Below are 11236 nucleotides of genomic sequence, written 5' to 3'. Positions count from 1 at the left end.
GTACTAAGTTATAAACAAACGAAGTTGAAGGCAAAATGGTCATTTGATCATAAATCTGGAAGGCTCCAGATTTGTTGGAGCATTGATTTGGTGCCATTTGTGTGGTTATGATGGAGAAATGAGAAGAGAAATGAGTGAATGGATGGAGGCCCAATCAAAAGGAGGAAATGAGAGAAATGAGAAAGAGGAAAAATGAGGAAATATGGTCATCCTTTTGACCCGTTTTCCAACCCGTGACCTGGTTCCCTAACCCGATTCCCTACACATTCTGACGCCGACTATGGCATTTTTTCTGCAATCCAAGGCTCGCCACCACCTGGAAAACATTTGCGGTGGTTCCAAGGCGGCGATCCGCCAAACCTGAAGCTAACTCCATCAACCACTACCACCAATAAACTTCCATCAACCTCAGAAACAAAGCTCAAGTAGTGGTTGAGGTGTTGGAATTCGTTTTGAGGTTGAATCGAGAGCACCTATTTTTTGGGTTCCGGCGGATCGAGGGTTATTTGAGGTGTTTCCCTGTCGAATTGGATCTCAACCCAAGTATGAAAGTTGTTCATCTTATTGAGATCTACATGCCTATAAATTTTGATAATTTTTAGAGTTAGTCGGAAGTGCAGAACCAGTGGGTCGACGATGCCTTTTTAAGTTAGATTAGATGTCCTGATTTCAGATTTGATATCCGCTCGATGTGATTTGATTGTTTAAACCTAGTTTCATTATGGCATGCCACTTGATCATTATATGAATCGACAATCTGACCGTTGGATCATCACCAAACTTTAATGCGTTATAGTACATAATATTTGAGGACCTTAGAAACTTACAAATCAGAAATCCAATGTACAAATCTTCTCGAATTGAATTTCTAAATTTGTAAACCATACATTGACCGCCTTATAATTTTAGTGATTGGCAGGAATTCAACAGTTGGATCGTTATGAAATTTTGGAATATTGTTCTAGAAGATTAATGAGATTCTTGGGAAGTTACAGATCAAAAATTCATAGGTGGATATTCCGGATTGAATTACGTAGAGTTGTGGTCCGCACCGCTAATTTAGAGTTGACTTTTGGTCAACATGTCTCGAACCGTTTGAAATACTAAAAGTAGTATTACTAGAGACTCAGTGAGGCTTTGCGTGCTTATCTTGATGAGTGACTTTAATACATGTGATATAGTTATTACCTTGAAAACCTCATGTCCTAGTATACTTTGTGGATACATTATGGATTTCTAAATTATGTTTTATGTTAAATAATTGTTTTTATAAAGTTTGCCATCGATCTACTTTATGAAATTGTTAGGTGACTTGAAATGTTTATGAATTGTGTTTTAAAATATATATTTGAAATGTTTGAGAAACGTGAGGGTTAGTAGAGGATTGTTACCCTAGTGTCACGGGGTTAGGTGACATCGAGTCTGCACCATGTAGTAGTGGTGCATGGATAGTCCTGCTTGGTTAATCCGCGATAAGGGACCATACTATTTATGGATCGTGCTTGGTTAATTCGCGATGGGCGATCCTTATGGCCATACACACTTAGGGGAGATCATGCTTGGTTAATCTGCGATGGGTGATCACTGCCTAATAGTTTCGTAGGCATGACTCTGCTTGGTTAATCCATGATGGGGGGTCACTACCTACTTGGTTACCTTTTAAGGGGTGGTCATGCTTGGTTAATCCGCGATAGGGGACCATACTATTTATGGATCGTGCTTGGTTAATCCGCGATGGGCAATCCTTATGGCTATACATACTTAGGGGTGATCATGCTTGGTTAATCTACGATGGGTGATCACTGCCTAACAGTTTTGTAGGTGTGACTCTGCTTGGTTAATCCGCGATGAGGGGTCACTACCTACTTGGTTACCTTCTCAGGGGTGGTCCTGCTTGGTTAATCCATGATAGAGGACCATACTATTTATAGATCATGCTTGGTTAAACCGCGATGGGCGATCCTTATGTCCATACATAATTAGGGTCTAGGCCATACATAATTAGGGGTGATCATGATTGGTTAATCCACGATGGATGATCACTGCCTAATAGTTTCGTAGGTGTGACTCTGCTTGGTTAATCCGCGCACTACCTACTTGGTTACCTTTTCAGAGGTTGCTCTGCTTGGTTAATCGGCTATGAGGGCCACTTCCTGTTTGGTTACTTATGTAGGCTTTGGCCAAATTGCATCCCTCTAGTCCTAATTTTTAGTGTATTTATGAATGATGGTTTTTGAGAATCTTTGTGGTTTGAATTAGAAATGTCATTGGATGTCTGGGTGACTCATTTGGACTTTTTAGTGACTTGACTATGATTTCATAAGTATGAATTTATTTTTGAGGTTTATAAACTGTGATTGATGGTTTTTTTTTTTATTATCACATACGTTGTATTATTTTCATTCACATGAGCTTCACAGCTTATCCGAGTTCTTGTTTGCCCAGTGCACCATTCCCATGGTGTAGGCACTAATTGTACAGGTGACAGGTCTGAGTAGATTATGAGAAGTCGCTTGGTATTTTGGTTCCTTGAGTGGTCCAGAACCCGATGTTATTGGATTTCGTTGAGTGATACGAAATCCTATTCTTCAAATATGTAAGTTTCGGTTGAACTATGTCTCTCTAGCCCTACATTTTGATGCATTGTATGTGTTATTGATTGATGTGATTGTGGAATGGAGTTGGAAAGCATGTGTGTGTGAATAGCATACATGTGTGCATGGCAAGATGACAATTGTTATTTGGCTTATGGTTGATGTGTAGTGTGGTACTCTATGTTTTCAGCTAGAAGGATTTTATGAAAAGTTTAGAGTTTAACAAATGGTGAACTACGAATGGCTTGATCCCTATTTATGGTACGTAGGCAGTCTAACGAAGAGGTTAGATGCAGCCATAAAGTATACGAAATCACTATGCAATTCGAAGCTTGAGTTGTGCTTTGTTTGTATCCCGGAGGCGGGGTATGTTAGATATACGGATACTTGATGATGTCACGTGTTGATCCGGGACGTATGTCGGGATCAAGGCGTGACAACTTTTGGTGGTATCAGGTTTTCATACGGAAAATGTCTGAACCCACCTTTAGACCTCTAAAAACCCTATAAAGGGTAATCGTTGATTTGACTTCACCAGGGCTCCGATGCCTCAACCATTGCCTGGGTCTTGTTCTTGGGTTCAAGAGAAGTTGAATGATGGTGGAGATCGACGGTGGACCTTGCAGAAACGGTGGAATCATTGCCATGAAGTAGAGAAGTGGACAGGGTGAGTTCGTCACGAAACTGGGGTCAAACCCAATTGAGTTTGGGTGGAAAATGAAAAGGAAGTGGCGTGGTGATGATTGGTGGTGGTGAATGGCTGTGAAATGCAGGAAAAATCTATGGGTAAATTGTCGAAAATTACACAAGGAACCAAGAGAAGGGAAGGGGTCCAGGGGGGTTGATGAGGTAGTTGACGGCAATAATTTTTAATTTTTTAAATATCCATGTGGACCTATATTGACACATGGCGCTCAATTCTTGTCCACGTGGGCACCATATCACCAGTTAACAACTGATTTAACAACAACCTTAATGGATGTATGAAACTATCCAAAAATTATGACTTCAAGTACCACTATGGAATGAAAAAAACTTGATGTATCAAATGTTGAAAGCCAAAAAACTTTAAGATAGTAAACTGAGATTAACCCTTTATATTATTAAGGCCTTTATTTACTCTCGAGAGCATATATATAATACATTCATTACTCATTTTTCTCAATATTTTTATCGAGTAATGCTAAGAAGATCACATATTCATATCATATTGATGTATTATTATTTTTATTTATTTATTAGTATAGCGATATATTTAAACTAAGGGGAGGGGAGTTCAGTTGAGCCACACAATGGACTACCTAATTTGGTATCAAATTCGCAATCTATGAGATTTGAACCTAAGACCTCTTACTTATAAGTGAAGATGAATATGCCCAGACTGTAATACTGAGTGGCTATTGATGTATTATTTTATGTGATAAGTGATGCACGCAATCATCATTCAATGAGATAAATTTTATTAATTGATGTGATAAGTACACACCACAATACAATCTATCTTATTTTGGACACTTTCCAGATACTAATCTTGTTGAAGCATCTTTGATTAGCTTTACATCTTTAAATATATATATGATTTTATGATTCCACATGGATCTTCATTATTTTCTAATGAACTGTACATTCTCTTGTGCGTGGGATGGTGGTGGTAATCTCAACTTTAACCTATCATTTATGAAAAAACAACTACGAACTGGCAATTAGAAGATGTTATAGAGTGTCATTTAGTAATATGGTCTAGTAGTATTCACACTTAGTTGTATGTGAGAAATTTTAGGTTTAATTCTTAGAGACGTAATTTTAAAACCTCTCCCCACGTTAAGTCAATGCGGAGAGCTGCCTCCTCCAGTCATCTGCTTTCCCTGCCTTTTTGAGCAGATCTACTGTGGAATCGATCTTTTGTTCTTGTAGTGTTTGCAGGCTTCCTTGATTTTGATGGTGTGAAAGTAGATCTGATCTGCATCATTGAGGCTGGCTGGGGTACAAGCACTGTTCTAAAAAATTTCGTTAGGTCCCATATAAGCTGTTGATCATCGTTCCGATTAATTTCTAAACGGCTGGCCATTGTCCTAAACCGGCTTTCCTTGTTTTTCCTTTTTTCTTGAAAAACTAGATAATCATGACCAGGGACGAAGTCAAAGGAGTAAATAGAGAGCCCAACGCAGGCTAACCAACAAAGAAAATAGGAACAATGAGAAAATAAGGGAAATAAAGAGAGACAAGGCGACAAGTGCCATAAAGTCATCCCATTACAGACTCCACTAAATTATATAGAAAATCGATAACTTTTATGTTGCATTCTATTTTTTTCAATAAAATGTAAGAAACTTGTTGAATACTTATATGAACACTCATTATATACTTGTTTCCCATGTTTTCAATATGTTCTAACACTTTATAATGTATATGTCATTTTATTTTGCAAGTGCCAGTGTCATTGGTAGTGTCTAAATCACGGTTCGGTGTATTTGTGCTGTTTGTTGATACTTGTATTTAGCAGAACCCTCCTCAAGCTAGGGTTTCTGTCATGTACCAAATTTGTATTTGACCCCTGCTAATGAAATGTTCATTCTCCAATGGCCATGAAAATTAAATATCAATCACTTTTTTCTGAGAGCACGAGAACATAAAGAATTTGAACCGTATCGTACATACAAATCCAACTACTCTATCAATTTAGACATGAAAATAAATCGAACGACGCAAAAAAAATGATCAGATGACTGTTCATGAATCCCAAACAAACAACGTTTATATAAATCCTATAACTCAGACTGTAATTTTCATCCCTTTTACTGGCTATCTTAGTAAGAACGCTTTCTGTAGGCCACCGCTTCCGGTAGGCCACTGCTGGGATCTGCCTCAGCTTCTGGAGGGAGCTGGGACAGATAACCAGGTATGTGAGCTTTCCATTTAAATATTCCGGCACTGACTTGTATCATTCTCTTTTTTGTCAAGAATTCATGCACTGACCTTGCGACTTTTATGAGTCGCCACCACCCCCAGCAATCCACCGCCAAACCCCACCAGAACCTTGTCTTTGAACAGATGAGGCAAGCTCATCCCGTTCGAATGCAGATTTTTGACCCCGAAGTGCCTGCACCTCATCCTCAATGGACTGCACCGATTCTAATTTCTTTTGCAGTTCACTGATTTGAGCCTAGGAAAACAATATAAGAAAAGAATCAGCTGCCACATGGAACACATTACATTCGTAGAGGACACGTCAAATGACCCAACCGAAATAAATTAAACAAGTTATGAAAGGAGAAACCTCCAATTTAAAGCATCTTGATCTCTCAGCTACTAGTTGCCCTTGGACTGAAAGAAGTTCCTGAAAGGGAAGGTTGAAAGGATGAGAAACTCAAAAACACAATAATCACCTTAGTAACCAGTGTCTCTAAGGAGCATACCTTGGACAACTCAGCATGAGTATTGTTGACTTCTTCAATATTCTGCCCGATCCTGGAATTTCCTGTCCTGACTTCTGCCAGCGACAACTCCAGCACACTTTTCTCCTCTGTAAGGGCCTCTATCTCAACTGTGAAATCTTGTTCATAATGATGGCTTTCAGGTCCCTTGGAGTTCAGCTCTGCTGTTTTGAAATCCAAATTTTCTATTTTAGATAAGGCATATGCAGCAGTAACAGAAGCTGCTGCAGCAGCCGCTGCTGGTGACTGGAATATCTTGCGTTGCGATAAGTCCCTCGGTTTGGGCATCATTACAAAAAACTGTAAGAAAAGAAAGGCAATGAACAATATAAGGGAATGCACAACACACCTCATGCGATGCAACATAGGCTTCTGAATAATAGGATACGAAACCTGGCATTGAGTAACATACCTCATTGCTATACTTTCCATTATAGCCACCAAAGGCAACCAAATGCTTCTTTCCATCTATAGTCACTGAGCAGACACTGAGTCCCTGTTTCCAAATCATATCCATTGCTCAAGTACAAACCAATAAACTAGAAATGTATATTTGTAAAAGGGATGATCCTAAACGATATTCAGTTACACCGGGTGCAAAAAACCTTTTATGTAACAAAGCTGGAGAACAAGTCATATTAGAGTAATGACAATACGTTACAAGTATATTGTTGGTCCAGTATATTACTAACTATGAAAACTGCCATTTTCCTTTAGTATTTTATTGGAACTATATGTCAGTGGATGCAGTCATCAAAATCTCTTTCGGATTGAAACTTCTCGGAAAAACATATATAATCAAAGAAAGGAACAGACCTCACTAGCGAGTGCATCCCTTTGCTTCACACTGGTTGAGACTGACCACACTAGCTTAGACATATTTAACACCAGAGTTTCGGGGCAGCCTGTAAAATTTTACAGAATGTATCACAGAAAGCTAGAAAAGTACATTTATCCAGTACGTAAAAGCCACAATAGTACATATTAAGGTGCGCATAGTTTCATTATAAGATTTAGTAAGCAATGAATATATATACCATTTTTGTTATCTCCACCGCCAACTATATACCAGTTTTCATCAATGGTTATACCAGCATGACCAGCCCTAGGAGCCACTAGATCACCCTGAATTTGTGGTTGGGACCACTCCCTCTGAAAAGTAATGGCAATTGTGGGCAAGAAATATAAGAAGAGAAAATAAAACAATTAACTGGAAAATTGTGCAGCTTAAAAAGCATGGAAAATCATACTACTAATAATGATTCAGTTTTCGGTTACAACAAAAAGTAATTTTTCATTCAGCCTCTACTTAGAACAGGTTATTGTTAGTATAGGATGATATAATTATCTTTCAAGGTATGACGAAAAACCTTAAAAAATTATGCTCCTGAAACCAGAAATGTTTAAGTCACCAAAAACTCATAAACATTCCATGATGTGTGGAATATGGTAGAAGGCAAATGGACAGACTCGGAAAGTAAATATTTCGCTCTGCATCATAGCCAATTTCTCTTATTGTGCAAAAGCCCACGATTCCTAAAGTCTATTTGATACAAGCAGTCCTCTACTTGTTCAAATGAAGTATGAATCTTCTGATCTCAAGGTTGAAAGAGAGCATACAGATACACACAATAAAAAAGCAAAAAACAAAACAAAAGAAGATGTTCCTAGCTCACTCAACTGAGGCCTCTAGGTTTACAGCAGGATGGAAGCAAAAACATGAGATGCTCATTAATGCATAAAAAGGAGCTCTTACAATATATAGCACTTTCGGTAAAAATCTAAAAAGGTGAAAGAGAGATCTATTAATTTCATAAATATAAGTTGCAAAATGGTCTCAGAAGCTCAGAAGTGTTGATAAAAGTTGTTGCCTTCATTGGAAACCAACGTATTAATTAGCAACTAGCTATATTCTGCGTTAGTTTTCATTAATCACTTCAGTACGCTTCTAGCTCAGAAATCATCTGGTGAACTGAAAATTAATAAATTAAACATTTAAATAATGCACATGTATGTGTATTTGAACAGACTGCACAATTTGTAAACTAGTTCTGATGTAATCAGTAAATCACTTACTGCTTGCAAGTCAAGTACATGAAGATCATTGAAGAAAGTAGCATGAGAACAACCACCAAAAATTAGAAGGTAGCGTTCTGCATGTACTGCAGCTGTGTGATCGAATCTGGGAGCTGGAGGTGTCTGCCTATCACAACATAAGAAAGTAATGCAGAACTCATAAAAAAAAAAAACACGGCACAGAAGTTGTTTCGAAATAAAAGTGTATGGATACTTACGTTGCTTCCATGACATCCCAAGTCATTGTCTCTAAATCAAGAACATTAACATCATTCAACAATCTTCTGCTCCGGTCTTCTCCACCAAACATTATCAGTCTAGAACCAACCAGTGTGGTGGACTGGCCCCCACGAGCTACCTGAAAAATAATTTGCATGCATACCAAACAGGTTGAATTACCACAGAACAATGGATCAAATATTTAGAGCAACAAAATTAGAGAAGGGATATCATATATGGAAACCCATTGCATTGTGTGGTTTTGCTAATATCAGTTTGCCATCCAGAAATTACTTGATGAATGCATACCAAACAGGTTAATTAAACAGTTGAAAGCACAAAGCACAAGGAAAATAGGGATTCAGCCATCATACCGGAACATTTCCTGAGGCCTCAATGATGCCACAGACATGGGTTTCCAAATCGATGAACCAAACTACAAGTCCATTAACATTGCAGAAGGTTTTAAACACCAATTAAAGTGCACTTTCAAATGTCTCACAAGAGAAAATATTATCCATGAACTAACAAAATGGCTGTTTTAGTAACAAACCTATTATTCTATCAGACGATTTCTTTGAATTTCCACTGAGAAGAAGAAGTTTATTTCCCCACCTAACCTGCCAAGACATAAACACAAGTGTTCAACCGGATAATGAAAACCACATGGAATCATAAATGAAGGGGATGACGGCCAGACAAAACACGAATAGGACGTATACAAACAAATAATATGCACAGACAAACACAAAATAGTACTCATGAACATTTACCATATTGTGAGCAGAAATTCCTGGAAGAACTTCCTGTAAGCCGCTGTCTTCAAATTTATCCAAATTGGGTTTCAGTTTAATGTTAGACCACAACAAATTTCTAAAGTCAAAGACCTGCAAGAAGAGTCCAGTACCACATTACACAAAAAAGACGAAGCTCAAAGTCAAAAAGTACATGAGCATGTACAATACCTGAACATCAGATAGGTTCCGACCATTACGACTCCCACCAATAATGTATAATTTTTCATCCGCGACTACAGCAGCATGCTACAGTGAAAAGAGAAATAGCATGGTCATCCACGACCACCAGTTTGATTTTGCACTGACTTTAATAAAAATGACTTTAGGAATCACAAAAGAAGAAAAAAATGTGAACTTAACAAAATATTTCTCTATGGTTTTAATCTAGAGCTTATCTAAACTTAAAATATATGCGTACCTTATACCGAGCTGGTGGTCGTGGACCAGAAACAGGGAGTGCTATCCACTGGTCATAGGCCAAATCTGTTTGCCAATTGCTGGTATCAACATCTTTCACAATCCCTTCGATTCCCATAGAAGCTGTCTGCAGGTGAACCAATTTATTTAAAGTATTAAATCACCAAAAGAAAGAACTAACAAAATAAACGGACATTACTTCCACCAACTTTTCATAATAAACACAGTTCCTGTTTGAGAGCATAAACAAAAATACATCACCACTAAGTATCATTTCAGAAATACTATGATAAAGACCCACTTGATATTGTAGCCTACCAGAAGGAATCCCCTATAATGTAGCTAGTTACCGACAGCACAGAAATTCGAAAAGTGCAACATAAAAATTACTAATACTAGATTAAAAAACAAAAAATCCAATGGAACCTAGAGTACGACATGTGAAAAGAATGACGGAAAGGCAACTACAGTGGTTTGAACATGAGCATGAAAGACCTGTTACAGTTTGTAGAGGCAGTTTTTTGTAAGGAGAGTGAAACTTTATACTCTTACCAGCCTTCCGATTCGCTTCAGTACCCATCTTGTCCTCAGTAATATCCAATTGTACTGTTCACTGATATTAGTTTCCATTCCATTTCTCATGTAAAAAAGGATTTACCATATACATTATGAAGACTCCAAAGAAAAAAAAATGTGAAAATATTCGAAACACCAAGAAACAGATTAATGATCTGAGCTAACACTCGTATCCGAAAACTGTTTAGCTGCAACCAATCTTCTTCCCTTCTGTTTTGTTTTTTCTCAATTTAGTTCAATCGCACAATTTGCCTAACGAGTATCAGTTTTCAAAGACAATAACAGAAACAGCGAGCAAATTCGGTTCATACGAAGAATTTATCAAACACTGAAATTGAAATTGATTGAATTCAGTTACCATTAAGCATGACACAATTTTTATTTATTTATTTTTACCCCAATCAAAAGAAAAGGACCAAGACTAAATCCTTTGACAAAATTGCAACTGCCCAGTTCACATTTCTGTATTCCGAAACCAACCCATCATAATTCAAGTGAAATCAAGATTGAATTTCTAATTTTCTCTCTCAAAAATCTCAGCAACTAAACAAAAATGTGTGTCCACCTTCATACATAAGTTTACAAACGGACAATTCAATCAAGGGGATAAACCGTGAACCAAATTAATGAAATGAGGTCATATTCTGATACGAAAAACGAGGGAAGAGACGATTATGCACCTTGAATTTGCGAGGGAAATGCTATTGTCGAGAGGAGATCAGGGAGGAGATGGGCGGCCGGAGAGTTGAATCTGAAGGACAATGTTGAGGAGATCGGACGGTGGAGATTCAATAATTGGGAGGGAAGAGTAAAGTGCCACCGTTAAGATCTGTTTCTGTATCCCCAGGCGGTCTGGCTTGCTCTGTCTGCGAGTGTCTCCGTACAGACCGACGGAATCAGTACAAGATTAAAGTCGACGTTTGGACTTTGGGGTTGTATCAATCCGAATTTTAGAGATTTTAATCGACTTATGAATTTATTTATGAATGTTTATGGAGTTTTTATTAATTTGTGGAGATTTTATTTTATGTAAAAATTTTAATTCAATCTTCTAAAAAATTTTATGAAAAGTTTTGAGATTTGGAAATGATTAAAATGGAGTATGAAATTTTTAATTCTCTCA

At 37.7% G+C, this 11236-nt stretch overlaps 1 protein-coding gene across 3 annotated transcripts; it reads right to left on the bottom strand.

Moving 5' to 3' along the window:
* Nucleotides 1–5186: 5186 nt before the first annotated feature.
* Nucleotides 5187–11096, bottom strand: LOC126611635 (acyl-CoA-binding domain-containing protein 4-like). Of its 3 annotated transcripts, none has more exons than XM_050280015.1 (15): nt 10794–11096; nt 10090–10143; nt 9539–9664; nt 9289–9366; nt 9097–9210; nt 8877–8943; nt 8698–8759; nt 8323–8462; nt 8105–8231; nt 7066–7180; nt 6845–6933; nt 6441–6524; nt 6011–6328; nt 5872–5931; nt 5187–5757 (listed from the first exon to the last, which is right to left on the bottom strand). In XM_050280015.1, the coding sequence occupies exons 3-15, from the start codon at nt 9653–9655 to the stop codon at nt 5581–5583; spliced, it is 1548 nt and encodes a 515-aa protein (XP_050135972.1). In that variant the 5' UTR covers nt 9656–9664; nt 10090–10143; nt 10794–11096; the 3' UTR covers nt 5187–5580. The 3 variants fall into 3 exon arrangements, with proteins under 3 accessions (XP_050135972.1, XP_050135964.1, XP_050135955.1); XM_050280007.1 differs by lacking the exon at nt 10090–10143 and having other exon boundaries at nt 5187–5476; nt 5571–5757; nt 10794–11095; XM_050279998.1 differs by lacking the exon at nt 10090–10143 and having other exon boundaries at nt 10794–11095.
* Between the last annotated feature and the right edge of the window lie 140 nt (nt 11097–11236).

The sequence above is a fragment of the Malus sylvestris genome, chromosome 2 (assembly GCF_916048215.2).
Source record: "Malus sylvestris chromosome 2, drMalSylv7.2, whole genome shotgun sequence".
NCBI classification, from domain to species: domain Eukaryota; kingdom Viridiplantae; phylum Streptophyta; class Magnoliopsida; order Rosales; family Rosaceae; genus Malus; species Malus sylvestris.
This window is presented reverse-complemented; position numbering and strand designations above follow the sequence as displayed.

Coding starts and splice junctions, on each gene's coding strand:
- LOC126611635 (XM_050280015.1), bottom strand. CDS start 9,655: ATGGGAATCGAAGGGATTGTGAAAGATGTTGATACCAGCAATTGGCAA. Junction 8,760..8,876: donor ATCGTCTGATAGAATAATAG/GTTTGTTACTAA, acceptor ATGGACTTGTAG/TTTGGTTCATCGATTTGGAA. Junction 5,758..5,871: donor CAAGATGCTTTAAATTGGAG/GTTTCTCCTTTC, acceptor TTGTTTTCCTAG/GCTCAAATCAGTGAACTGCA.